The sequence below is a fragment of the Canis lupus genome, unplaced genomic scaffold, assembly GCF_011100685.1.
Source record: "Canis lupus familiaris isolate Mischka breed German Shepherd unplaced genomic scaffold, alternate assembly UU_Cfam_GSD_1.0 chrUn_S2047H2246, whole genome shotgun sequence".
NCBI classification, from domain to species: Eukaryota; Metazoa; Chordata; class Mammalia; order Carnivora; family Canidae; genus Canis; species Canis lupus.
Window position 1 is genome coordinate 2,154 of NW_023330924.1, and position 27,968 is coordinate 30,121.

Below are 27,968 nucleotides of genomic sequence, written 5' to 3' on the forward strand. Positions count from 1 at the left end.
CGTTTCCTGAGACGCCTCAGTAAGATCCCTTTGGCCTTCCGGTAGTCTTTAAGAGATCGCTTTCTTGGTCCCCTTCGGGACGGTGTAGTGGTCTCTGGATCATCCGATGCTCCTGCTGGGCGCACATCTGCTCTCTCCTTCAGAATCTCCAATGCCACTGAAAGAGCGTTTCTGTAAGGCACTTCCTGTCCCGCTGGGACACTGGCCTTCGACTGGGCTGTTAGCAAGGAGGTAATGGATTCAATCTGAGACTCGTTTAGGATCTTTACGTCTGTGCTTTTCACTTTAATTTTTTCATCTACCGAGAGTATTTCAACTTCTAGAGAAAGTGCTCCTTTCCTCTTATTTCTTGGTGAGACCCCGGATCTGGACAAAACCCTTGCTGGCCACAAGTGGTCTTTCCAGTTGCACAGGACATACTCAGCATCCATTGTGATTTGGGTGTCCTCTCAAGAGGTGACTAATAGAGGTTGAGGGTTCTGGCCGTCAGACACACAGGCACGGCACATCTTCCCTAAAACAATGTCCTTCAGCACGCCTTTTGGCCTCGGGCCACAAAGGGTTTACTGCTTGTGTGGACCCTCCTTCTTCACCTGAGTCTCCCAGAGTCACGGAACGGACTGTATAGGAGAACACTGGAATGTGGAAAAGGAAGAGAAGAAAACCATTAGGAGAAAAAATTACTTTTGTGAACGTAGAAGAACATCGGTCACTGAGAATTGAAAGGAGATAAAACAAAGAACTATAAAGAGTTTGTGTGTCAGATAGGGGGAGTAAATACAAGGCAAGTATCGGGGAACATACAGAAGATGCCTGAGGAGTTTTTTAACCTTCCATACCCAACTTCTTGCCCTGCTTGTTGCCACTCCGTATTAAAGAGCATCTGTGTGGGGAGGCGGGTGTCGTTTTCCAGATCTCATTTGTGTTATTGGCCGTCTTGTGCCTTTTGTGCTCCCTGGGGCTCATCCTGGGGGGATGCTTCACTCGGTCCTTATTTTCTGGGGGGCGCTGATGCCACCCTGTGCACCCAAGGAAGCCAGGGACGATCTCCAGCCTACAGACCCTGAATGCCAGCCAGCCCAATCTTGGGTTCAAGAGCATGAGCTTAGAATCCAGAGGTTCACGAAGATCATCCTGGTGGTTACTGGTGCCATCCTTCATAAGGATTGCTACAGGCATGGGCCATTGGCTTGACCTGCCCTTTTGCATTGCACTACGGTGGCTCAAAAGGCTGTTGCCCACCCCCCTCCCCGCCCCCAGAGCTAAATTTTCGGAAAGAGATGGCTGTAGAGCGAGGAGCGGAATAAGCCACACTCCAAATGTCAACATGAAATGACTGCAAGTGAAATGTTTAGTAAAATAGGAACGTCTTACAAAACAGCACGTAGATCGAGGGAGGCGTGAGTCTTTTCGCGGCACCTGTTGGTTCACACGTTCCAACTGCTTGTCCGGCAGACCCTTTCCTCTGCTCTGTGCCTCTGAGGTGCACAGTCCTTCCAGGGATCAAATGGCCTCAAATGTAGATACCCAGGACGTACGTACCTCTAATGTTAATCTAGAAAATCAGAAAGGCAGATGGGAAATTAAGTCAACGAAATGGGGATGGAGTCATCATTTTCCCTTCCCCAGCTCTGGAATACAGGCTATTCTGAAGCAGAAATGTTAGTTATATCTCATTTGGAATGTAGACCTGTCTCTCTGCTTCCTTCGTTTGAATTTCAAAAATATTTCCATGTTAACCTGTTTAGTTTAGGCTGGTCCTCCTATTTCAGAACCATGGCCACTACTACAGCTTTCATAATAGCCTTTTTGTCCGTCTTAAATGCAAGGATTTAGTAGTAGCAGCGTTTTGTGTGTGTGTGTGTGTGTGTGTGTGCGCGCGCAACAAAACGGTGTCTATTATGTAAGTGTGTGTTGGTGTTTCTAAAGTAAAATTGTGAAGAGAAAAACCATGCAGAGGGGTATACACGGGGGCAATACATGATAGATGCTTACTGTCAACATGATGGTGTGAGCGTTCAGCGCACGTTCCCAATGCGCCATCTACACACGCGTGCACATATGCCTAGCACTGTATTTCTTCACTCAAGAGCAGTATGGGATCACTGTTTCGTGGGAATCTGATTTTTTGCATCAGTTTTGTGAATCACTTTTTGCAATGCGGTTTCCCTGACATTTAAAAACTTCATTTAAATACATTTCAAACTTTTAGATGTGTGTCATGCAGAAAATGCAGTTGTTCTCTCAATCCCCCTTCCGACCCGTCAGGAAATACCTGTTAATGGGTTCTACTTTTCCACATATACTGTTCAATTACGTATCACAGTTCGCTTACAGATTTTAGTTCATCCAGTATCGGTTTCAAATGGTACGCTTTGATTTACAACAGATTATTTCCCTAAGAAAACACATGTATGCAGGACTTTGTTCACACATACTCCTAGCTACAATATGAAACGTATGATGACTAATGACACAGACTTTGGGCCCAGCCTGCACAAACCTTTTCTTGCCAGAATGTATGATCATGCAGGTATTGTGTCCTCTGCTTTACAGAACTCAGTGTACTGGCTCTTAGATCACGGGTGTCGGGTGAGGACACAGAACAGAGAGGAGAAGGAAAAACAGGTAACTCAACCAACTGCAGTCTCCCTGCAGCATGACCTGCCAGTCTCTCACACAGAACAGGAGTGCCTGAGTCACCTGAGCTCCAACCAGACCCCCAAGACAGACACACACACTCACAGATACATACACAGACTCAGAGTGATGAGGTTAGAGACGCAAGATGCCTGATATTGATGCATGGAATCCATGTTTTCTGCTCTACGCATGCATGCAAATGTTGTTGCTTCCAGGGCAGCTCGTCTCAGTTCCTTATCTTGGAATTACACACGGAGAATCTAAAATGCTGTTTAACACCATAAAGTAGGAAAAACCATTAAGGATCAGTAAGCTGATCACCCAGAAGGAATGCGAACTGCAAATATATGAGTCTCGCACTTTTAAATTCTGTTTAACCTATTTTCTATAGAAAGGGCTTTAAAAACCATAGCACCTATTTGAATATTCTCTCCCATTCACGTTTGTGTACATCTGTTCAACTACGAAGCACTTTAATGGAGTAACTTGCAGCGGACAACCAAAATATCAATTGCAATCATTTTGTCCGGTTACCCAAAACGATTGCACCCTTGAGAGACGCATTCAGAAGGAAAGGGTTTTTAATGAAAATATAAAATCCTCCATGGCCTACTCACCATGTGCTTTGGCCCACTGTCCAAACAGCTTCCATTGAAAGGGTTGGCCACATAATGTTGCCAGATGATTTCCTTATTTTTTCATTCCTGACAGGAGCACAGCTCTCTTCTTTCCCTCTAAGGGTGCATCCAGGTGGGTGTGTAGACAGACACGTGGCAGTTGGAGAGAAAGAGGGACAGATAGAGGGAATTACATGTAAATGTTGATCCTCTTCTGCACACCAGGAACAAGTATTAAAAATAGAACCCTGAATGACACTGAAGTAACTATTAAAGTGACCCCCAATCTCGGAGGGCTTGGATCTGAACATGTATCCACAATTCTAGTTTACAGTCATACCAAACATGCCTGCCCAGTAAAAATGAATAGAATAAAACAGAAGGGGAATCGTAGAAGTAAACAACTCCACGATTTGTAACTTCAGGGTCAATTCCAGACCATCAAGAAATAGAACCCTCAGATGAACCAGCTTCAATTTTTAAGTCCTGCTGTTAACTCTAGTCCATTTGCTCCTTGGCTAAGGAATGAGAGAACGTGGTGGCAACGAATATTTATTTCTCCAATCAATCGCCGTGACTTTTGGAAGAATGATTTTGGAAGCTTTGTTCCTTAACTCCTTTCCCCGTTGAGGGCTGTGATCACTTCCAAACAAAAACGAAAACAACCCTCTGAACGTGTTGTCTCAAAACAAGGGCACTGTCCTTGATAGGACTCCTGCACCCCTCCACTCCCCAGAGGCAGAACTTCTCTCATCTTTACCCCAACACCTCTCATCCCTTCCCTAAAACCAGTGCTTATTTATTGGACTTTTTGTGTGTGTGGTTTTCATTCTGAGATGGAGGAGGAAGGCGGGGCCATAGGTAGAGGGAGATGGAATCTTAAGTAGGCTCCATGCCAATGCAGAGCCCCACACGGGGTTCGATCTCATGACCCTGATATCATAACCTGAGCTGAAATCAAGAGTGTTGACCCCAACCGACTGAGCCACCCAGGCACACCTTGGAGCTTCTTTTAAGCTGTAGGCTTTGTGACCTTAAACTGTCCCCAAAACATGTATTTCCATGAATGGACGAGTTAGCAGTTCCCCCTTTTGGCTATAAAGGCACATTTCACGCAATTTCACTTAGAGAGAAAACACGTTCTTGCCTACTGTTACACCCTTTCCAGTGCCCCATGAATCCAGCATGAACTTTCCACCTGTCAAAGTTTTTAACCTCATTCCATTTGTAGAGCAACTGAGTGGGAATTGCATCTTCAAACCTTTCCCTTATGTTGCTCACTAGTTTCATAAACTCATGGAGGTCACACCTATTTGGAAAGTGGACCATTTTTGTATAAACATTTCAATGGCAAGTAGCGCAGACTGAAAAATCGTGAACCGCCCTCAGTTCTACCAAGAACTGAAAAAACTAGGCTTGCTTCTCACCTACCAATGATCAGCTACAACACTCAGAGCACCTACACATTCAAATTGCCAAAACTCTGCCCCCCCATTTCCCTTAAGACAGAAGGAAACCACAGCAACTACGCTTGCAGGCACACACCATCAAGAGCTCTAGAGCTGCCCGAGGAGCAGAACCATGAGTGCTTGTGCAAAGGACGACACAAACATCAAGGTTCCCCTCAGGCCTTATTTTAAGACTAGAGTGACTTCTGTCCCATTCCTTTAGCAAACTCAGGTGGTTTCTCCCATCAAGCAGGCCAATTTTCTTCCAGAGATTCTCTGTTACCCCTCCAGTCACTGTTACCTGCCACAGGGAGACCTCCACTTCCCTCTCTAACAGTGATGAAATCATGCACAGCCTTAGGACTGAAAAAGTCAAGGGCATCCTGGTCTTTCTGCAGGCGAGACTTCCATAATTACTGATAGCCCGGCGAGCGGACAAAGTGTGTATTTCAGAACCTATTAATTTCCCTGTGTCGTGCACAAGGAGAAAAAGGTGCCCTAATTCACAAGACAACTCACTGCATCGTAGCTTGTCATAACGGCATTGGGTGTCTGCCAGGTGCTTGCTACCCATGGGAATAGACTAACAAACCGATAATCTAAGCCAACAAGGGCATGTTTATGCATCCAACACAAGGACTGATGCAGACCTTCATGTGCTGACAGAGGACAAAAATTCATTCACTCCCCCCCCCCAAAAAAAATATATCTAGAGACCAGTGAAGCGCAAGTAATACGCTTTCCGTAGGCACACATTCACATGAGAGCAACGGTGTCTACTTCATCTTTGGATACAAAGACATGTCAATGCAAGAGAAGAGTCCAGAATGATAAACAGAAATGTCATGGCACTGTTGCATTGGCAAGAGAGGAAGGAAAAGGACAGAAGTGGGTAGTGAGGGTAGACATCATTTCTCAAATGTTTTAAAACATTACACGGAGGACACATTTACGTGTACATAGGCACCGAAACCTTACTTTGCAAAGATTCTAAGGTGATATGAAATGAAATCCTGGATGTAAGTGAACAAAAAGCAGGCAAGCAAAACAGTACCAACCATTGCATAGAAAGCGATGCAAATACATTGCAAATGTCTTTGAGGTACATTTTCTATGGATCAAAGGAAATGTTCATTATTAAAATGTATATATTTAACCACAGAAGATATATTGTACTTCGGTCCAAGAAGAGAGAAGGGCTGCTGAATGTGTGAAGGAACAATAGGCAACAATGTTCCAAAATATCAGATGGTGTATTGAGATGCCAACCTGCAAGCATAATATATTCCGTCCCTCTCCCTGCTCTCCCTCTCTCTTCCTCTCTCTCTAACATTCACACACACACACACACACACACACACACACACACAGGTCTAGGCTCATCATGGTTAAACTTCTAGAACCCAGTGGGAAAAGAACAGCTTTAAAAGCAAAGAGGGAAAACCAGCATGACTTTTAGGCAACACTCTCTTCCTATTTTTATGAAAGAGAACTTGAGTCATTTGGAGATCAAAAAAGAAAAAAAAAAAGTACAATTGAGCAATGACGCAAGAGTGTCATGACAGGAAGAGTGGGCACTTGTAGTTCCAGAGAGCGCAACGGAGGATACGGTGGTTCTGAGAAGCCGTGACGTCTGAAGAGGAGACCTCAGAGCGTGGGCTCCGACCTTGTCTGTTAGAGATGTTTCTTAGATCATGTGTGTGTCGGCTACTCAGAGTGAGCACAATATCATCCCCTAGGCTACACAGAGTCACATTAGATCTTCCAATCCTACCCATTTGCCTCATTTGCTGACTTCTTTCTCCCTCTCATTTCACACACATAATAACTTGACTCTAAGTCAGTGCAAGCGAGTCAACTTACATCTTTAAGGGTTCATGGGACAATCATCAAGCAGAGGTACATGATGAGGAATATTTGGGGATCTCTGCTTTCAAGAAGTCAGGTAACAATGCCCTCGGGCAATGGTGTCACCTTAGGACAGCAGAAAGGGGCCCTGGTGTGACAGAGGTATTCAGTCACCTAAGCTCCCCAGCCCCAAGAGAAGCTGCCATCCCCTCTGATAAAACAGGAGGGATTAGAGCTCTTAAAGTCCAACTAAAACCCACACACTGGCAACACACAAACACACACACGACTCACACATTGATAGCAGACACTGACTAGTCCGACGTTTCTACAGGTACTCCATCTCTCCAGTCTGTAAATATCCTTGTTAAATGTTTCTTCTGTCTCCAGGAAAGAATGGCTTACCCCAGTTGTCATGGAAACCAGAATGTCATCAGAAAAGGTCTTCCTGATGTTCGCTTTCTATGGAAACCAGGAAGTACTAATACCTCCTCAGATGCAGAGCGTCGATCGTGGTCTCAGTCAATTACACCCTGACCAATCCAGTGAATGAATGAATGAGTTTGTGAGTGAATGAATGAATGAAACATTGAAGACAATATCTGATGGTCTCAGAAAGGCACTGAGGGCAGGGGAGTTTTTGCAAAATGGGTTATGGAAGAAATAAAGTGGAAAGATAACAGCTTCTGTCTTCCCTTCACACACACACACACACACACACACACACACACACGCTTAGGATCCAGGTTCCGTTAAGGACCTCCTTTCAACGTGCCAAGACACATGAGGCCGTGTGTGTTTGTGTGGGTGGGATTCAAGGACTCTCAGTCAATTAAAAATGACCCAAGAGGAGAAGACGTGTCAGGACAAAGGCCCTGGGTGTCAGAGGTCCATTTGCCTTAACTAGAAACTCGGGTTGCAACAAGACCAAATGACCCTCAGTGTACCCTCGGACGACTGTGTACTGACAAGGTTTTCGGGACACCAGTGGTTCCTGAGAAGAGAGGCGAGTCCCCAAAAATGTCCCCGATGGAGGACAATAGGGAGATAGAGATGAGCCTCTCACATTTGGGATGTGCGCTCAGCTTGTACTGCCGCAACCACACTGCCAATGAAGGCTAAGCCCAGAGGTAGGGCTCCTCTCAGAAGGGCACACAGCGCACACTTCCTCTCTCATTGTCATCTACATCAGGGGACAGAGCTGCCCTGTGATGTAGCTCTTGTTTCCTGTTAATGAGCTCCAGGCAATTCTTCTGTGGCCAGTCCTGGGCAGTGTGATGTGCTGGGAACAGGCTTTCGGGAGGGGAGATTGCAGTTCCGAGCTCCAGGGTTTTCCTATTTCCATGTTGTAAGTACTACCATTATGGCCGAATTCAAACCACTGACACGATGTCACCGAATGCTGATTTGGCAAGTGATGCCCCAAATCAGCCCTCACAAGGTGACGGTTCCAGACAGACCCAGCACAGCCATGGACCCCAGATTCCAGAGCCAGACAAAGCCCTCTCGTTCTACGTGCAATCCACGAGAGCAGGGCAAGCTGGACTCTTACACAGAACTGTGTGCCACCTGAATGAAGGCTTTCGAAAGGTTCTTGGTGAAGAGGAGAGGAAGAGGCATACCAAGAGCCTCCATGTATGTAGCCTATGTAGTTTTAGGGGTGGGAAAATAGTGGGAAGCACCCATGGCCAATCTTTTCAAATCAGAGATGCTTTCTGAAAGACCAACTGTTTCCCCTTAATGTTAGACATTCTAGGGGGCGTTAACAGCTATTGTTAGGCTTTGGTTTGCAATTCCGACTGACTAATAATATTGAGCATATTATCATGTGACTTTTGGCCATTTGTTTATCTTCCTTCGGGAAATACGTACTCAGATCTCTTTCCCATCTTTATTTGTTTTTTCATTTGGTTGGAGTTGTAAGGGTTCTTTCTATACTCTGGTTGCTAGACTCTCCCTAGACATATGATTTGCAAGGGGAACCCTGGGTGGCTCAGCGGTTTGGTGCCTGCCTTTGGCCCAGGGCGTGATCCTGGGGTCCTGGGATCGAGTCCCAAGTCAAGATCCCTGTATGGAGCCTGCTTCACCCTCTGCCTGTGTCTCTGCCTTCCTCTTTCTCTCCGTGACTCTCATGAATAAATACATAAAATACTTTTTAAAAAATCATATGGGCAGCCCGGGTGGCTGAGCGGTTTAGCGCCAACTTCAGCCCAGGGCATGATCCTGGAGACCCGGGATCGAGTCCCACATCAGGCTCCCTGCATGGAACCTGCTTCTCCCTCTGCCTGTGTCTCTGCCTCTCTCTCTCTCCTCTCTGCGTATTCTCATGAATAAATAAATAAAATCTTTTTTAAAAGACATATGATTTGACAATGTTTTCTCCCATCTTTATGATATCTTTCTCTCTCTCTCGATAGTCATTTATTTTTTGTTCTTTTAAAGAAAGATTTTACAAATTTACTTGAGAGAGAGAGTGAGAGACAGAGAGAGAGAGAGACAGAGAGAGAGAGGGAGAGAAAAAGAGAAAGAGAGAGAGAGAGATAACAGAAGCAGGAGGAGCAGCAGAAGAAGCAGGCTCTCCGCTGAGCAGGGAGCCCGATGCGGCGCTCAATCCCAGGACCACAACCCGAGCCAAAGGCAGATGGTAACCGATTGAGCCACCCAGGTGCCCAAAGATGGTGTCTTTTAATGCAAAAGCTTGTTTTCATTTTGGTGAACGTCAATTTACCCATTTTTTTTTTCTTTTGTTGCTTTTGGTCTAATGTTTAAGAAATCCGAGGTCATGGAGGTTTACTGCTATCCTTTATTCTAAGAGTTTTATAATTTTAGCTCTCACGTTTAGGCGTTTTGTGTATCCTGTGACTAGAGTGTCCAAGTTTGTTCATTTGTATGTGGATATACCGCTGTCCCAGAGCCACTTGTTGAAGAGACTATCCTTACCCCCTGGATGGTCATCATCAGTCATCCCTCACCCAACATATTGGTGTAGTTACGGGAACCAGTGAAATGCTGAGCATTATGAGGAAGGGGATCAGAAGTACAACATAAATCATTGGCTTAGCCTGGACCGTTAACTCGAAGTAGACACTATGGAAGAAGGATCGGACTGAATAAAATATTGAAGATTTGCTTCCAAATCTTAGATGAAAGAAGTAACATGTGTGATTAAAAACAGACGGAAAAAATAAAAGCCCAGAGCTGGTAGCAAATCAAGGCAGGCACCAAAAGGTGAAAGGTCCAAAGAAAATAATATAGGGGGCAGAGAGAGAGGGGGGGGGGGGAGAAGGATGGAAGCAGATAGTATCCCTCACTTTCAAATCGTATAGTACATCTGAGTAGTGGAATGAAGCATGAATTTCATTTCCTCTGTAAATTTTCTATTTTGTGAAAATTATCCTATCGTGAGTCTTTATTGCTTTTATAATTAGAAGAGAGACTTGACAGGAGAACTTAAGTTAACAAAGAGCGCTCTGTATTAAGTTATTTTTGGAAAGTAGACCGTTCTTTATGAGCTAACCTCTGGAAGGATAACTTCAAAATTCCAGAAAACCTCTTGGCACTGCCGTAAGAAATCACAACGTGCTGAAATGATCTATAGACAGGAGTCATCCAATACCTGTGTTTTTCTATAGTCGGAGGACCTCTGAGATGTATCAATTTGATTTCTCCTTACAAGTGTAAAACAGACAAGTTCACGGTCGGTGTTAGAAAAGTCAAAAGCTGTTATGACTCAAAAGGTGTCATAACTCATCTTGGTTAGTCATGGAGCAGATGGTCCACTAAAGTCCCTTGTTCCAATTTCTTTCCTGATTTTCAGATTTTTAATATTTTCCTCACATCCTTGGTGGGCATTTGCAAAACAAAGACAGTGGTTTTATGAAGCCGCCAGATGGAGATATTGAGCTGCCACTGTTTGTGACAGTCAGGTCCTTCTTGACTAATACAGTGGTTCCAAGTTTGAGAGCAACCTGGAGAATTTACTGAAAATGCAGATTCCTAGTGCACGCCCACATGGTTGATTGGGCAGGCCTAGGACAGATCCAAGGAATCTGGACTAAACACTCTCCTTTCAGGGATTCTGATATATCGGTGATCCCATGCACCACCCTTTGAGAAGCTCTGATGTAAATGGCCATTGAAATCATGCACATAGGTGGAAACATTTAGGGAACGTGTATCGATTGAGAAAAGAATCAAGTAAAACCAAGTCCTGAGGAACATCATCATGCGAAGGCTCATTTGAAGAGAAGGAGCTAGCAATGGTAAGAAGGAGTCGCCAGAATGAAAGGAGATAACGGGAGACTATGCAGTTATGGAGGCCAAAGGAAAACAGAGAGAGTGGGAGGGAAAAAAAGGAGATAAGAAGGGTCAACCAGACTGCATGCATTTTTGATCGAATTTATTCACACATCCGTCATCATCTTCTCTGACTTCTTTGGAAGAAATACTGCCTTAAACAGTAAGAATGTGGGATCCCTGGGTGGCTCAGCGGTTTAGCGCCTGCCTTCGGCCCACGGTGTGATCCTGGAGTCCCGAAATCGAGTCCCACATCGGGCTCCCTGCATGGGAGCTGCCTATGCAGCTGCATCCGTGCCAGCTGCGCCTTTCCAGTTCCAGAAGCTTTCCTAGCAATGCCACCAGTATCATCTGGGACACGTATCATGGCCAGCCCATGGGCTGGACTGAGCCACGTGCTCATCTTCTGCCTCTGCCTGTGTCTCTGCCTGTCTCTCTCTCTCTCTCTCTCTCTCTCTCTCTCTCTCTGTCTCTCACGGAAAAATAAATTTAAAAAAAGAGTAAAAATGCCCTTGTGATGTCTGACACACCCTAAGTTATTCATGTACTTGAAATATATATTTCCCGTCCCAAGTCCACATTTGTTAATGAAATGTTACAGTTAATCCTGATGATGAAAATCAGTTAGTTTTTACGCTTTGAAATATGTAGCAGGCACCGGCTTGCATTCAATGTTTGATATTCAGGAAATTGTGTGCCAGTGGCTCACAAAGTGGCCACAATAATGGCAATACAATAAACACGAAACGCCGATCACCATTACGATAGAATGAATCAGAAACAGTAATGCTGCTATACTGTTACTAATATTTGACTGGTTCCCGGATATTACTGAGGGCCCGTACGAGTTTTTATGCATTATTTCACTTAGCGGCATCCAAAATATCACGAGACAAATACTGTCGGTATGCCTTTAAGATAGTACGAAAGTGATCAAGGCTTCGAGAGAGAAGTCAAGAAGTCAGCTCGGTGTCTCACAGTCCCCGAGCGGGACAGCCCCGTTTAATGGCATGCTGGACTGTCAGTTGGTGCTTTGAGCATTTTTGTGAGTTTCCCTTTAAGAAAACCCAACGTAGTCAAGTTTTGCATTACTTTCAGAAAGGCACAGGTTGCAGGGACCTCCCGGTCGCCACCTAAATCCTTGCTCTCCTCTTCTTCCTGGGCCCCATCTAGGCATCATTCGCCGGCTTGCCTTGCTGTTACGTGTGACCGTGTGCCTGAGATCCAGGCAATGGGACGGCAAGCGGAAATGAGGCGTGCCACTGCCAGGCCTAACTTGTAAACACCTGGTACCTGGTGCACCTCTGTGCTCTTTGCCCCTTCTAGCAAACTGCCAAGGGGGCCACCTCCGGGGCTCCCGTGGGAGCCCCACGTTGGGTGTGGCAGACTTTCTGACAGCCGGGGTCCCTGTGGAAGTGCATGGATAGTGCCTGCCAGGAGGACCCAGTCACTTTCCCAGTAATGTGCCAAGAGTAATAGATAAACTAGTTGAGATAAACCAGTTGAGTCCCTGTACACGTTTGGGTTTAGGTGTTAGGGTAATAGTCTACCACCCCTGACACAAGCTGGGCAAAAATAAATTTCAGGTATGCGCTGCTCTGTCACCGTGAATTGCGTCTTCCTGCTTGTTGAATCAAGTAGCTCATACAGGGGCTTTGTTTATTCCAGGTAACACACGGTAGGAATACATAATCCAGGGCTGGTACTACACCTCGGGAAGCCAGGATCTCCTCTCTTCTCGCCCCTCTCTCCTTAAATGTGGCTTTTGTCTCCAGGGCCACGGGCACTGCGTCTGTATCACTGGCAGGAGCAAGTGGGAAAGATCGAAGGGGAATGCCGGCTGCGTCTTTCCAGTTCCAGGGGCTTTCCTAGGAATGCCACCGGCGTCATCTGGGACACGAATCACGGCCAGCCCAGGGGCTGGACTGGGCCACGCGCTCACCTGTCTGTGCAATGGGGTCAGGGTTCTGTTAGTAAGGACGAAAGGGTGAGGGAAGGGGTGCTCGGGGAGGTCCAGGACCTGCCACAGCACTTACACGTATCTATACTGATCATCCAAATCCCCAGTGGGAGCTTCTGACAAATCGCGATTCCTGTCCCGGTGCCAGCCATAGGGAACCAGAATGTCCCTGACAATTTGGAACCCGAAAGCCGTGGTTGAGCTACTGGCCCTTGCTCTACCGAGGACAGACCCTTGTTCCCGTCATCTGGTCTGGTCTGCGTGGACTCTTCAATGGGTTTGTCATTTCATAACGCTTAGGTGCACTCCAAAATGCCAGAGGCAGCACCTTTCTCGATTGACAGGTTTTGAAATTTACATGGAAAACAAGAACTTTGTAAAGGACTTCCACCTCCTCAGTCACAGCCTTCAAACCATTTTCTGCAGTACTGGGACAGGCAGGCACTACTGGAGACCATGGCTTGTAGCTGAAGACGTGCTGTAGCCCCAGAGCAGCAACGGGACGCAAAACAGTGAAGAGGCGAGGGCCAGGGGTGGGCAAAGGGGTGGTGGAAGGGGAGGAGGGCGGGGGGTGGGGGTGAATGGTGACGGGCACTGAGGGGGGCACTTGACGGGATGAGCACTGGGTGCTATTCTGTATGTTGGCAAACTGAACACCAATAAAAAATAAATTCATGATTAAAAAAAAAAAAAAACAAACAAACACGCCAAAGGTCTGGCCCTTCCTCCACTGTGCGGCTCTGCAAACTTGGGTAAGCATCTGTAGTCTCTGACCATGGTCCTCTTAACTTATAAAGGGGCCTTGCACCAATTCACCTTCCAGAGGGTTATTAAGGTCATCCAATGAGTCACGGGTGTGTATCCCTTCAGGCCAGGGCAGCATAGCTCGCTGAAGTGTTGTCTGTATTCATGGGCAAACAGTGACCAATACGAATTGTGAGTTCCAAATCTGCTTGGTAGAATGATAGAGGCTTCCCGCATGGTCAAAGTGAGGCACGGGAATAGGGTCCCGTTAGCACACAGAGGACTGGATTACAGTGCAGGGAGAGGAGCGAGGCGGCACAAGTCACAGCGACAGGCAGAGGAAGGAGTGTCAACCAAGGGTCTCGGCAGAGAAGTTGGTTGAGCTCGTTCGAGGGCCCAGTGGCAGGCAACAGCCACGGTGTGCTTCGGGCGGTGGCAAGCAGCTCAGGATGGGGAGGATAAAGGGGGGAGTCAAAGGAGACGAGGTGCTAAGGGTCCTCGTATGTAGGGTCGACCCTCGTGTGGAGGCTGTCAGGAATCACGGAAGGATCTGAGTCATCAGAGTGTAAGCTTAATCCCGGAGGACTCGGAGTTGGGCCTGACCTAGAATCTTTGTTTTTACTCTTTAGAGATTTGTGTTTATTTATTTCTTCCTGAGAGACGCAGAGAGAAAGCGAGGCAGAGACAGAGGCGGAGTTGGAGAAGCAGGCTCCAGGCAGGGAGCCCTACGTGGGACTCCATCCGGGGTCTCCAGGATGACGCCCGGGGCCGAGGTGGCGCTAAACCGCTGAGCCGCCCGGGCGGCCCCGACTTAGGAATCTTCATTGTGCCACAGGCTGTGGCTTTTGGCACAGGATAAACGAAAGGAGCGGTGGGACGGGACAGAGAACCAGAATCGGGGACATAGCGAACCTTGATGTGTGACCGGGCACAGCTGATAGTGGCGAAAGCGTGCACCCTTCAGAAAAATGGGGACGGTACGGTGACTTTTTTTTTTTTTTTTTTTTCTTTTCCATGGGGGGACAGAAGCAATTAGATCACGACCGGACAGCAAGCACAAAAACCAATTTCACGTGAGCAGAGACTAAAAGATACAAAATAAGCCCTTAAGTCAATTTTGAAGAAACATTTATGACCTCGGAGTACAGGCAGCTTTCATCCTAAAAGGCCCGGGAGGCCAGGAAGCACCTGGGTAAATCGGAAACGTCACAGTTTATAGACGCCTTGCGCATCAAAGGACATTATCAACAGGCCACGCAGGCAACCCGAGGAATGGATGAAGATCATTGCAAATGACCGACCCGGTAAGAGAATAAAATCCTGAACCGTTAAAGAGGTCCTACAACTCACCCGCGGTGCAAAGAAAAAAAAAAAAAAAAACAGAAAGAAAGAAAACCAACGCGCACCCCAAAAAGACAGAAACCTTATTAAAAATTGGCAAAGGACCTGAATGGGCATATGTCTAGAGAAAGGACACCCGTGGCCCCGTCCCCGTAGGCACTTGAAAAGGTGGTCTGCGTGAGTAATCGCCAGTGGAATGAAAAGTCAGAACCGCAAGCAGCAAGCACTTCACACCCTGTAGGATGCCTGTTTTCAAACAGAGAAACACGAGGCAACAACCAAACGAAAGCCAAAACCAAACAACTGGGAATTACAGGAGCTGGCATGATGTGGAGAAAGGGGAACCACTGTGCACTGCTGGTAGGACTGTGAACAGGTCATCAAGTCCTCTGAAGCCTTGGGCGCATTTATTTTTATGTGTTTCTCTTGGGCTCATTTAAACACCACAGAGCGTAATCGCACACGTTCGGCAGACGTGAGATTCTTCGTAGCATCGCTGCCGTCCAGGGCGCTGCAGTGGAAATAAGGGCACGTGGACGGAGGAGCAATGGGGCGAAGGCATTGAGGAGCGGTTCCCCGGGGGCGGGGGCGTGTGCTCCCAGGGGGAGGGGGAAGGGGGCCGCTTCCACCGAGCGGTTCCCGGGGGGGGGGGGGGGGGGGGGGCGGGGGCGTGTGCTCCCAGGGGGAGGGGGAAGGGGGCCGCTTCCAGGCCTATTCCCGGGGCTCCACGGGATAGCACAGACCCTGTTAGGACACAATGCTGGGTGGAAAGGGACGTGGCGCAACCGCCAACGTCAGGCAGGACGCTGACAGGAGTTCAGTCCTCCTACCCGGGCAACCCAGCGGGAGGCCAGCACAGTGAAGGACACGCGCAGGGGTCTGTGAAACAGCACCAAAGGCAACCTACCAACCGCCAACCCAAGAGCGGAGCCGAGACAACGGAGGGGGTCGTTTGCTCAGGACCCTCGGGGAGACGGCTATTCCTCCGGGAAGCGGAAGCGCTGGGTGGAAAGGGCCCCGCCAGGAGCCCGACGAGGACCTGCGAAAAGCCTTCCGCCTCAGGTCAGCAAGGTGGAGGCCTGAGCGGCCACCTGCTCCACAACCCAGTACCCTTTAGTGATTTCCCAGGAAGATGAAAGTAACGTCCTCGGGCTGCAGAGCCGGAAACGCGCAGCCTGGGCCCCGGGGCTCAACCCTCGGCCCTCAGCCCTCAGCCCTCGGCCCTCAGCACTCGACCGACCCTCGGCCCGCGGCCCTCGACGCTCCACCCTGGGTCCTGACCCAAGACCCTCGGCCCTCGCCACGTGAGCCCCGTACCTCGACCTCCCTCGACCCTCGAATCTCGACCCTCGAACCTCGACCCTCGACCCTCGACCCTCGATCCTCAGGGCCGGCAGGCACCGGCGCCCGGAGGGCAGGGGGCCCGAGGGGCGTGTCTCTGGCGAGGTCCCGCCTCCCGCATGCGCACTGGGCCAGCCCCTCAGCTCAGCGACGCTCCCGCGCAGGCGAGGCTGACTGGCTCCTCTCAGTCAGTCGCGAGGCCCTCAGAGGAGCCTGGTCGTCGCCGCGGAGGACCTGCTGTGGAGGTCGTTGTGTGCGCGGAGGCCTGAGAGGGGCGGGGGATGGGGATGCGGATGGCGATGGCGATGGCGATGGCGATGGCGATGGCGATGGCGATGGCGATGGCTGGGGCGGAGGGAGGGACAAGACAGAGGCGATGGGGGTGGGGGTGGGGCGGAGGGACGGAGGGAGGAGGGCGTCGAGAGACGCGGTGGGTCGGGGTGGGGGTGCGAGTGGCGGTGGGGGTGGGGTGGGGTGGGGCGGAGGGACGGAGGGACGCAGGGAGGACCGACAGAGACAGGGGGTGGGGCGGGGCGGGGGTGGGCCATAGGGACGGAGGCTCGCAGGACCGAGGGGCAAGACAGAGGGGTTGGGGCTAGCGCTGGGGCATAGGCACAGGAAGGGGCATAGGACAGAGGAAGGGTCAAGACAAACGGGGGCCGGGCCGGGGGCCGGGCATAGCGACCCCCTGGGGGGCCCAGCCAGGCAGGCAGGCGGACCCGGTGGCACTGGGTGGCCGTGGCGGGCGGGGGGGGGGGGTATCCTGGAACGTCCGGGACCAGGGCGTGGGGCGGCCACGGGGGCGGCGGGGCTGACCTCTGAGGTGACGTCCCCACGGGGTCCTCCGGGGCTCCGACGGGATACGACCAGGCCCCTGAGCGCAGAGCTGGCAGGGCGGGGAGCGGGAGCGAGGGCCCTCATGGCCCGGGAGGGTGACACCTGGTGAGGAGGGGCCCTCTGCGCCTGGCCCTCCGGCCACACCACCGCCCGGGCCCGACATCTTGGCCCCCGGGGGCGGGGCCACGGCTCGTCCTGGGGGTCCAGGTGGCCCGTCGAGGAGCCCCCTCCACCTGACTGTCTGCCGACGGGTGCAGAACGGCTTATTCCCCGCGCATCCCCAGGGGACGCGGGGGGGTTTCGTCCCGGCCACGGTCGGGTCTCCAGGCCAGCACAGCCCTGCGGGGAGGGACCTCGGGGGCCGGGCCGGCCTCTGTCCCAACGTAGGCGCAAGAGTGCGGCGGAAGGGCGCGGCACGCAGATGGCCCGGGGCAGCTGACGTGCCCCGGGTCGCCGTCCCCGGGGCGGGGGGGGGGGCGGGGGACGGTGGGGGGCAGGGCTGCGCCGGCCGCATCCTCCTTGCTCCCTCCTGGCCCGGCCAGACACACGAGGACACGCGCAGCCCGGTCTGTGCAGAGGCCCCCTGCCTGCCGACGCTCGCTGACCGTGTCCCCATTTCTCGGTCGCGTGCTCGGGCTCACAAGGTGCGGGACAACTCGGAGGACACACAGACACCTCGGAGGGAGGACAGACACCTCTGCGGATGCCTCCGGCTGGCAGGAAGCGCCTGGGGAGGAAAGCCCCTGCGGAGCCTCAGAGAATGGCAGCCTGTGATTCGGGCGGAGGAGGCAGCAGAGAGCTGAGTGGGCCAGAGGCTGCTGCTGCGGAAGGTACCGTCTGCCCCACACCTTTGCGGACACAGCGCTCGCTCGGAGATGACCGCACGCGGGGCAGGTCTCTGCCTCCGAGTCCTCCGCGAGGTCAACAGTACAGTCCTCCAGCGTGCGCGCCCCCGCACGTGTGTGTGCGCGCCAGCGCAGTTTCACCTGCCGCAGGCTGCCCGCTGGATCCTCCTGTCCCAAACCAGGGTTCCAGAGGCGGAGATCGCACGCAGCTCTTCTGCCGCGCCGCCACCCCACCCCGACCCCACCCCGCGCCCTGCAGGCCCTCTTTCCCAAATACCTCCCACGTGCCGGGTGCTGTTCTCTGCCGTTTAAGCGCGCCAAAGGCCCGGAACACCTTCGCCGCCGCGTGGTCCTGGGCCCCGATCTCCTTTCCTCTGCCCTTGCACAGACAGACACGCAGCCTTTCCTAGCTCTGCCTTGAAAGGCTGTTGGTTTGCCAGAGGCCCCGCAGCCCGCGCGGTGACGGTATTGCCCCCTCGAAAACTGATCGAAAGGCCACCCTTCCCTCAAGAATGCTTTCTGACTCCTAGCTATGGGAAACGAACTAGGGGTGTTGGAAGGGGAGGAGGGCGGGGGTTGGGGGTGACTGCGCGGCGGGCACTGAGGGGGGCACTTGACGGGATGAGCACTGGGTGTTGTTCTGTATGTTGGCAAATTGAACACCAATAAAAAATAAATGTGTTATTAAAAAAAATGTTCTCCACTTTTATTTCAACGCAGGAAACAATCCAGTAGCCGATAAACATGGGCGAAAGAGGTCTTCTCCCGGACCGCGTGAGGAAGACGTGGGGTAACGTGTTTACAGTATTTTCCCTTGCCACATCAAGTCAACTCGGCTTGCCTGCCCGTTGTTCTCTGTAAAATCCTAGAATGAGACATTTCTTCCAAAACAAATACGACCTGGGTTTACGTCTCCTCGGTAATGTTTGCTGTAACTTCTTCACAGAAACGAAATACAGGAGATGCTGCAAGGACTTGGAGGTATGCATAAGTGATATCCGCAGGGAAGAGGAAAGTTTTAGATCCTACAGCTTTTACAGGTGGAAATCTTAATGAGTGGCCTGCAAGACTGATTTTCATGCCTTGTTCTCATATGTAGGATATTACACAAGTATTTAGTGTGATTCAACTTTGCCACTTTCTGTGCTGACCTTTTCCATTGTTGATCTGGAAGGGTAAAAATGGTACTCACCAAGAGGAGGTAAGAGTGACGCCGTTATTTTATGCACGGGTACGTCAACGTACTCTGCGAGCGAGTGGACGGAGCAAACTTCGTACCTCCTTTGGTGTGCACAGATTAGGTGGCATATCAGGTTTTTATGTCAAATTTAATTTTTCTTAATTTAGTTACTTTTCATTACTTTCCAGTGCTCTGTTCTTTGGAGTAGCAGCACACACTGAATCCTGCCAAAATCAATCAATCAAACAAAACCAACCAAAAGAACAAACAAAAAAGCACCCTCTTTGTCGTCATTTCTCATTAATAAACCGTATAGCTGCAAACTAGAGAACTCCCGTAGCTGCAGAGAAATGTCATATCCAGACTCCTAAGCTTTTTGTTGTTTGGTCAGAGGTCAGTCACACCATCTGCACTACAGGACGGGACACTTAGCAAAGAGTCCCAAGTCAATCTGTGGCTCTTCGATAAGGATCGCCCTTACAAGCAAGTATGTTTTGACAGCTTTGCTCTATTTGGTGGCGACAAAGGGCTGGCTTTGTGAGCTGTCTAATAAACTTCTTACTGTAGAGGGATTCCGGGTGTGTAAAATAGTTTTATCAGACTGCAGATCCTTCATGACTGCTGAAAAGTAACTATCGACTGTAGATCCAAAAAGTCAAATCATGCGATTTGCAAAGCTTTATTTGAAGTATTAAGATTCGGTGAAATGCAGCACTTATGGATAAAAGTGCTATGGAAAAAGCTCCGTGAAAATATTTTATTTATTTTTTATTATTATTATTTTTAAAGATTTTATTTATTTATTCATGATAGACACAGAGAGAGGGGTGAGAGAGAGAGAGAGAGAGAGGCAGAGACACAGGCAGAGGGAGAAGCAGGTTCCATGCAGGGAGCCCGACATGGGACTCGATCCCGGGTCTCCAGGATCAGGCCCTGGTCTGAAGGCGGCACTAAACCACTGAGCCACCAGGGCTACCCCGTGAAAATATTTTAAAAGTGTTTCTGAACTCATTTATTCCAGTTAGAGTTTTTACAGTCACAGCCTTGCTCTCTTTTAGTAAAGCACAGTTAAAAGCATCACTCACTAGATCGCTTGAAAAATGATTCTTTAATGTGCGATATGATGATTTTTCTCCTTTTGGGGTCGTTTTTAAGAAAATGCTCTTGTGATGTTTTATATAATGCATCCTAATGGTAATCCATCTAAACATGTCCCCTGAGTTGCAGGATATTTTATAAATTCAGAATAGTTTGCTTTTTACCTGTCTTATCACAAGGACATTAAAGTCTATCTTTGGGATTCTTTATACGCATTTGAGAATGGAATGTCGTTTGATTATTATCCCCCTTTCCTTATCTCTGAACCCGCAGTTAGAGTAATGAGAATCAGGATACTAGTACTGCAAAGACTTTACCGAAAATAGCGAGCAAATCTGGGCTTTTTCAAACCACGCCTGTGTTATAGGTTTTATTTTCCTTGTTTTATTTATTTTTTTTTTTGGAGCGTCATTGGCACACACAACATGACATTATTTCAAAGGTATACGACATACTGATCAGATATTTGCAATACCTGCATTACAGATTTGAAGCACCTTTGCTTATTGCCGAGGCAACATTTACCTCTATCAAATCGTATATATGAAAACCAAATAATTTTCGGCATGAAATTTCAATGAGTATCTATGTTCTATACAGTTGGCATTAAACAGGCTCTTCTGGCAAAAAGAAAAATGTTTGAAGCAAATGCAAAAGCTTCTCTGAAAACCACTAACGAAAAAATCGAGCAGGGTTGGAAAATACAACAAGAACAAAGGTGAGGTTGTTGTTTTTAAGCCACGAGGACCCTTGTATCATTTCTTAGTATTCCTTGGTGCAAATAACGGAAGGCAGATGCTATTATATTGAGTTTTCCAGTGAAAAAGAGATTTTGCTGCATTGTTTTCTAAGCGGATAAATTCTCTTAACCTCACTCCTTATCAGCATTGGGGTGTAATTCCAGGAGCCAGTAAGGTGACCTTTCCTACCCCCTTTCAAAGAACAATTGAGTTCTCTTCCTGTAGGAGTTTTTTTCCTATATAGTTTTCTTTTAATTCATAGTCATTCTGGACCTACACTAGCCGAACCTTGGGTAAACGTCTTACAGTGTTATCCCGGTGAAAGTTAACTATATTCCCTCACGTAGAAAAGGTTAACTTTATATCATAAAGAATTTGCACATTGTAGCTAAGTTGCATTCAGTGTTCTTTCTTAAAAATCATTATTGTGCCAAAGAGGGGAACGGTTTAAGTTAAATATTCCTGTTCGGGAATCTTCGATAAAACGTCCTGTTGAATCTACTTACCGCATCCGAACGTAGAGGTTCTTCAGGAAGAAGAAATGAAAAGTAAGCTGCTTTTAGATAAAATGAGTCTTTCTGGAAAATTGATTTTATGGTAAATCCTCGCTAGTGTTTAGGAGGCAAGGCATGTGAGAAGGCTTCTATATTGGTCACTTAGGAACAATACTTTTGGAAATAAGAGTCAATTGTAAAAAAAAAAAAAAAGAGTCAATTGTTCGTGTGCCTTTTCTGTTTCCCGTGAGACTATACTGTGCTGTTACAGTATTCCTGCAAAATATGGTTAATTTTCTCATCTCTTTGTGGAGTGTGACAGTGCTCATTATCATGTTTTACAGGCAGAATCTTCATTTCAAATATTCTCAGCAGTTTCTGACTCTGTTATGGGAGTGGGATACCGACATGAGGAAAGCCCAGGAACAGGAAGCAAAACTAGCTGTTGGTATCAGCCTTGGCTTTAAAATTGATCTATTCTGTTGATTTCTTTACTGTTTCAAAGTCTCAAGTATCAGGAGGTCATGCAAAAACATAGGAGAGAATGTAGAGTCCGTGAGCCCAGATGGGTAAGGGTGGGTATATGATAGCCCAGATGAGTAGTGGTGGGAGGCCGAACATTCTATTTGGATGGCTTCTATTTAGTGATACAGGAAGGTCGCCAGTTAAGAGTTAGAGTGGTGGAGGAGGCGCTGCCTTTGGGCGGCAGAGAGGAAGTCCAGGAATTGTTTCCTGAGAGCGGGCCAGCGAATGCACTAGGGGAATATCATTGCCAAGCAGCATTATGGGTCTGGCTTTGGTTACTGTCATAGTGATCATGAATTTAAAAGTGAGACCACACTGCACGGTTGTGGCAGAGTGGCTAGAGAGCTGGATCCTCCAGGGTTGGGGTTCGGCCACACAGATTGACAGAGTGGAAAGGGGGCAAGGTACACGCGCAAGTGCAGAGGTATGACGATTGACCATGGAATTTAAGCCAAGAAGGAGGAAAAGAGAGACTAGGAGAATGGGGACTGGGGACAAGGAAGACTCCTTGGATCAATGGGATATTAATCCTGAAAGAGTACTGAACCATAGTAAGAAAGGGAGAGAACAACAAACAGGGAGGTAAAGGTAGAATGTTGGTGGAGGGGCAGGGTGGAGAAACAGCATAGCACAGTGGTCAGGAGCCTGGGCCCCGGAACCTTTTTAGCTTTTTTTTTTTTTTTTTTTTTTTAATCCAATCCTGGTTGACCAGTACTTTGACCTCAGGGACAAATTGTTTGTATCTCACTCATGTTCCTCAGCTAGGAAAGGAGGCCTGGTAAGAGCATCTGCCTCTTAGAGTTGTTTTGAGGGTTGAATGAGATCGTATGTAATAAGTCTATTTGAAATGGTTCCGAACAGTACCTGTCACAGAGCTGCTATGCAAGTCTTTGCTCTAATTAATCTTATGTAGATGTTGCAGTTATTGGGAATCCTGGGTCTGACTACGTAAGTGACTAAAGTAGGGAAGAGGACAGAATTATTGTTGGAGAGCAGGTCAAGGAACAGAGAGGCTAGGATCGTCTGTATGCGTCCTGAAAGCACCAAGAATTAACACATGTTTTGAAGGTTGTTAAGAAGGAATCTCTCCTCTGTGACTACTGTTAGGAAGGATTATTGTATAGAGTTATTGCCTACTTGTGGTAAACAGATTACTGAAAGGGCCATTTGTGGACTTGGAAGTCCAGAATTAATACATGTCTTCAATATCGGTGAGGAAGACAATTTCCCACTTAATGGCTACTGGGTAGGGTCATCGTGTATTGTTTCTGTATATGCGTGGTGAACACAATGATCTAAACTTGGTCGCAAAAGTTGTTAAAACAGGAAATGCTGACAGGTATCGATTTAAGGAATCTTCCTTTTCAACCTGATGGGTAATTATGTTCTCTGAATACTAAACATGACCCACATTTTGTCACCTTTTCCTTTAATGTTCCTAGGGTATGTTTCAAGAGCAACAAAAGATTCTGCAACAAGCTAGAATTGTTCAGAACCAGAGGCTGGAAAAATTAAGAAACGTATACAAAGAATTCTTAAAGGTCTGTTGTATTTGGCAACACAATACGCTCTTAGAAAACACAAGATGTAGGGGTGCCTGGGTGGCTCAGTCGCTTGAACGACCAACTCCTGGTTTTGGCTCAGGTTGTGGGTCCTGATCCCATGGGTTGTGGGATGGAGCCCCGCTGGGCCTCCCTTATCAGCAGGGAGTCCGCTTGAAGATTCTCTCCCTCTGCCCTTCTGCCCCCTTGCACGTGTGCTGTGCGTGTCTCAAATAAATGAACAAATCTTGAAAAAAACCATAATATGTATATAAAAGTAGAAGATAGTTTCTTTCTGAGTCTGTGGGTGGAAAACCATTTAGGTTGTACATTTAAATTTTCAACCAATTTCCAGTAGGACCTCACTGCTTTGGATTTAGCATAATTGGGAAATGCATTTTCTTATTTTTAGCATTACTTAATACTTTTATGGGAGTTGTTTATTTAATTTTTTGCTTTGATTTCACACTATTTATTACAACACACATTTAACTCTTATTTTTGTAAATTAGATTATGTGTGATATTGAGATCTTGAACTTTTTTCCCACAATGTTGAAGATTTAAAGATCTTGACTGTAAAAAGGAAAAAAATACAGAAATACTAAAAAAAAAAAAATATCCTAAGTGTACCAGATGGGAGTCGTTTAAAACAGGGAATGGCAACGTGGGACTTTTACCTAGAAATACACGTATCGTGAAGAATACTGGTACTCTATTAACACTTTGAGCATGATTTTTTGGTTCGATCATCAGTTTTGAGATCAGCAATAAACATATAGTGAAAACTAGGAATTCTATGAATCACTTCTACGTGTCTTTTCCTTGTATTGATGGTTTCTGTTAAATACGAGTAGGCAGTTGTAATTGATGGATCCTGATTTTTATATTCAAATGTGTTACATGAGTATTTTGTGGCACATTTGCTTTTGGAATACTAGAGGAATAGTGACTTTATACACAGACTTAAGGGATCCCTGGGTAGCTCAGCGATTTAGAGCCTGCCTTTGGTGCGGGGCGTGTTCTTGGAGTCCCAGGATCAAGTCCCGCGTTGGACTCCCTGCATGGAGCCTGCTTCTCCCTTTGCCTGTGTCTGTGCCTCTCTCTCTCTCTCTCCCTTTCTCTCATGAATAAATAAACAAAATTTTTAAAAAGTTTAAAAATATCATAAGGAAAGGTCTAAGAGAATGTATATCATAATGAAAAGGCCAGAGGAAGACTAACCGTTTGTGAATTGAGAATGATCTGGTGTGATATTTGCACATCAGCAGATTGTCCTCAGTGACACATACCTCTTCTTCAGGCAGAGATATACTTCTTTAGGAAGTGATGGAATCCTGCACATTCCCCTTCTTTTTTCTTGGTGTGCCTATGGGCGCTGTGTGTGTGTGTCTGTGTGTGCGTGTGTGTTTGTGTGCCCTGTGCGCCATTTACCTCTTGATCTGTACCTTTCTTTGCAACCTTTCTGCAACTGTATCTTTGAATTCCCACTGCTACTGCCCTAGTTCGGGATCTCACCATTCCTTGCTCCTCCGATTAAACGCTTACCTGAGTGCTCTCTTCTCCAGTCCATCCTTAACAGTTCTGCAACATGATCTTCCCACCTGAAAACCTGTCATTAGCCTCTCATGTTAAAACCTCAGGTATTCAGCGTCTGCCCCTGCCCAGTAACAGAACTCCCTGGTTTTATGTCGACATTCCTCCTTTCCTCCCACTCCTCCAGATTGGTTGCTTTCCCTGAACTAACTCACCTTTACTTCCTTGTTTCTGGAATACTTTAAATTCCTTCTTCCCTTTACCTACTGAAATCCTATTCTTTCGCCAACTAACTCAGAGTCAATCTTATCTTCCAGCACACAGTCATGGCAAGGGGTATTTCCTTAATCGTTACAAAGTTTTTGTGTGGTTTTTAATTTACGTGTTTTTTATTCTCCCTGGAATAAGGGAGGAAGAGACCGTGCATTCATTTTCTTTTTTTATATATGCGTTTATTTTTTATTGGTGTTCAATTTGCCAACATATAGAATAACACCCAGTGCTCATCCCATCAAGTGCCCCCCTCAGTGCCCGTCACCCAGTCACCCCCACCCCCCGCCCACCTCCCCTTCCACCACCCCTAGTTCGTTTCCCAGAGTTAGCAGTCTCTCATGCTCTGTCTCCCTTTCTGATATTTCCCACTCATTTTCTCTCCTTTCCTCCTTTATTCCCTTTCACTATTTTTTATATTCCCCAAATGAATGAGACCATATAATGTTTGTCCTTCTCCGATTGACTTATTTCACTCAGCATAATACCCTCCAGTTCCATCCACGTCAAAGCAAATGATGGGTATTTGTCATTTCTAATGGCTGAGTAGTATTCCATTGTATACATAAACCACATCTTCTTTATCCATTCATCTTTCTGTGGACATCGAGGCTCTTTCCACAGTTTGGCTATTGTGGACATTGCTGCTATAGAAATCGGGGTGCAGGGGATCACTGGGTGGTGCAGCGGTTTGGTGCCTGCCTTTGGCCTAGGGCGCGATCCTGGAGACCCGGGATCAAATCCCACATCGGGCTCCCGGTGCATGGAGCCTGCTTCTACCTCTGCCTATGTCTCTGCCTCTCTCTCTCTGTGACTATCATAAAAAAAAAATCAGGGTGCAGGAGACATTCATTTTCAAATTAGTCCACGGCACCTAACGGTACCTTTTACGTAGGATGCACTAGATCGCGACTCATTAAGTGAACAGTAAAGATTAGACCATGTTTGTTTTTCATGACTTAAGAGGCCGTGTTACAGATCATTTCATTCCCTCCAATGGAATCTGTTAGATTGATTATTAGTCATTATAAGTGCAGGGTTCCGTGATGTTTAGGAAGTTCCTTAGAGTGTTTTAAGTTTATGGATTATCATTCCGTGGGACGGTCAGTCTTTTCTTTTTTTCCAGGATAAGAAATGTCTTTATTTTTTTAATAATAAATTTATTTTTTATTGGTGTTCAACTTGCCAACATACAGAATAACATGCAGTGCTCATCCCAACAAGTGCCCCCCTCAGTGCCCGCCACCCAGTCACTCCCACCCCCTGCCCTCCTCCCCTTCCACCAACCCTAGTTCATTTCCCAGAGTTAGGAGTCTTCCATGTTCTGTCTCCCTTTCTGCTATTTCCTACCCATTTCTTCTCCCTTCCCCTCTATTCCCTTTCACTATTATTTATATTTCCCCAAATCAATGAGACCATATAATGTTTGTCCTTCTCCGATTGACTTTCACTCAGCATAATACTCTCCAGTTCAGTCTTTATCTGTTTTTCCACCACCTTGACCTTAACTGTCTATTAACGCATTGTTTGGAGCCAAGTGTACTACTGTCGTGCCTCTATAATAATAATATTTGACTCAAACCCAACATTGTAAAAATTTCTTAAGTGGGCATTCCGATCTCCATGTATCAGGTACAGTGTTTTGTTTGGAAAAATTAATGAGCATCCCTTGAATATTAAGGGTTGTTACCTTTGAAATCTAACTGAATTTAAAAAAAATATATGTATTTATTTGAGAGAGGGCACATGCAGGGGGAGAAGCGGAGGGGGAGGGAGAAGGAGACTCCCCGCTGAGCAGAGAGCCTGACACGGGGTCAATCCCAGGACCCTGAAATCAAGACCTGAGTTGAAGGCAGACTCTTAACCTACTAAGCCACCCAGGCGCTCCCTGAAATTTGATTTTACATGTTTGCAGCATGAGATGAAAAGTGGCGCTTTATACCTGAACTAGGCTTCTTGTTTTAGAGATCACAGGCTTTGGACAAGGACCATGAACATTTTCTTACTGATGAACAAAGTGAAGTCAGGGAAGAAATCACCAAGTTGCAAAACAAAATTATGAGGGAAGCTGTAAGTAGTAGTAGTTCTTTAATATTAAGACCCAAGGAGGGATGTGAGCATTGGGGTATTTGGTTTGCGAAAATGTATATGACAGTTACCTGAATAACGGGTGAATGTCCAATATTTCCTTCCTTGAAACAGCAGCAGCAAGAGCTGGCAATGGTTCGGAAGTCTCTTCATTCCCTGTTGTTCTGACGACTTTGGAGAACGAAAGAACGGGAAGCTACGTTTTATTAAGTATGACATTAGCTGCACTGAACCACACTGTAGTAGTTTAAAGATTGTAGTTGAAATTGGTACGTCTTGTTTATCATAGCTTGCTTGCTAAGTGCAAGAATCTTTTCTTGTTAAAACCCCGACCCTAAAAAGCTGTGTGAGGAGCGGCAGTTCCACAATTATATACGTATTAAGCTTTCAACCCTTTGTTAGTAATGAAGACTTTTTGTACTTAACACTGTCAATTAGCTGTTAGCAGTAAGGATGATTTAATTTTAAGCTTTCCCTCAGTGGATCTGTATTATCCCCAAAAGGCTCAAACCACAAGTACAGAAAGAAGGCTCCTTTGCTTTGCCTAAAGGGAAAAAATTAAAGAATATAAAATCTG

At 47.3% G+C, this 27,968-nt stretch overlaps 1 protein-coding gene and 1 long non-coding RNA gene across 6 annotated transcripts; one reads left to right on the top strand and one right to left on the bottom strand.

The window, feature by feature from the left end:
* LOC119878902 lies at window positions 1-16,332 on the bottom strand. Of its 3 annotated transcripts, none has more exons than XR_005387227.1 (3): window positions 16,215-16,332; window positions 1,375-1,555; window positions 1-635 (listed from the first exon to the last, which is right to left on the bottom strand). It is a non-coding gene; the product is annotated as an uncharacterized LOC119878902 (long non-coding RNA). The 3 variants fall into 3 exon arrangements; XR_005387225.1 differs by lacking the exon at window positions 16,215-16,332 and adding an exon at window positions 3,261-3,299; XR_005387226.1 differs by lacking the exon at window positions 16,215-16,332 and adding an exon at window positions 2,756-2,887.
* Window positions 15,628-27,968, top strand: LOC119878901 (synaptonemal complex protein 3-like). Of its 3 annotated transcripts, none has more exons than XM_038589441.1 (9): window positions 15,628-15,959; window positions 17,720-17,905; window positions 18,641-18,710; window positions 18,867-18,901; window positions 20,799-20,916; window positions 21,777-21,876; window positions 23,400-23,498; window positions 27,269-27,373; window positions 27,506-27,968. In XM_038589441.1, the coding sequence occupies exons 2-9, from the start codon at window positions 17,779-17,781 to the stop codon at window positions 27,557-27,559; spliced, it is 708 nt and encodes a 235-aa protein (XP_038445369.1). In that variant the 5' UTR covers window positions 15,628-15,959; window positions 17,720-17,778; the 3' UTR covers window positions 27,560-27,968. The 3 variants fall into 3 exon arrangements, with proteins under 3 accessions (XP_038445369.1, XP_038445367.1, XP_038445368.1); XM_038589439.1 differs by lacking the exon at window positions 15,628-15,959 and adding an exon at window positions 16,015-16,486; XM_038589440.1 differs by lacking the exon at window positions 15,628-15,959 and adding an exon at window positions 16,015-16,483.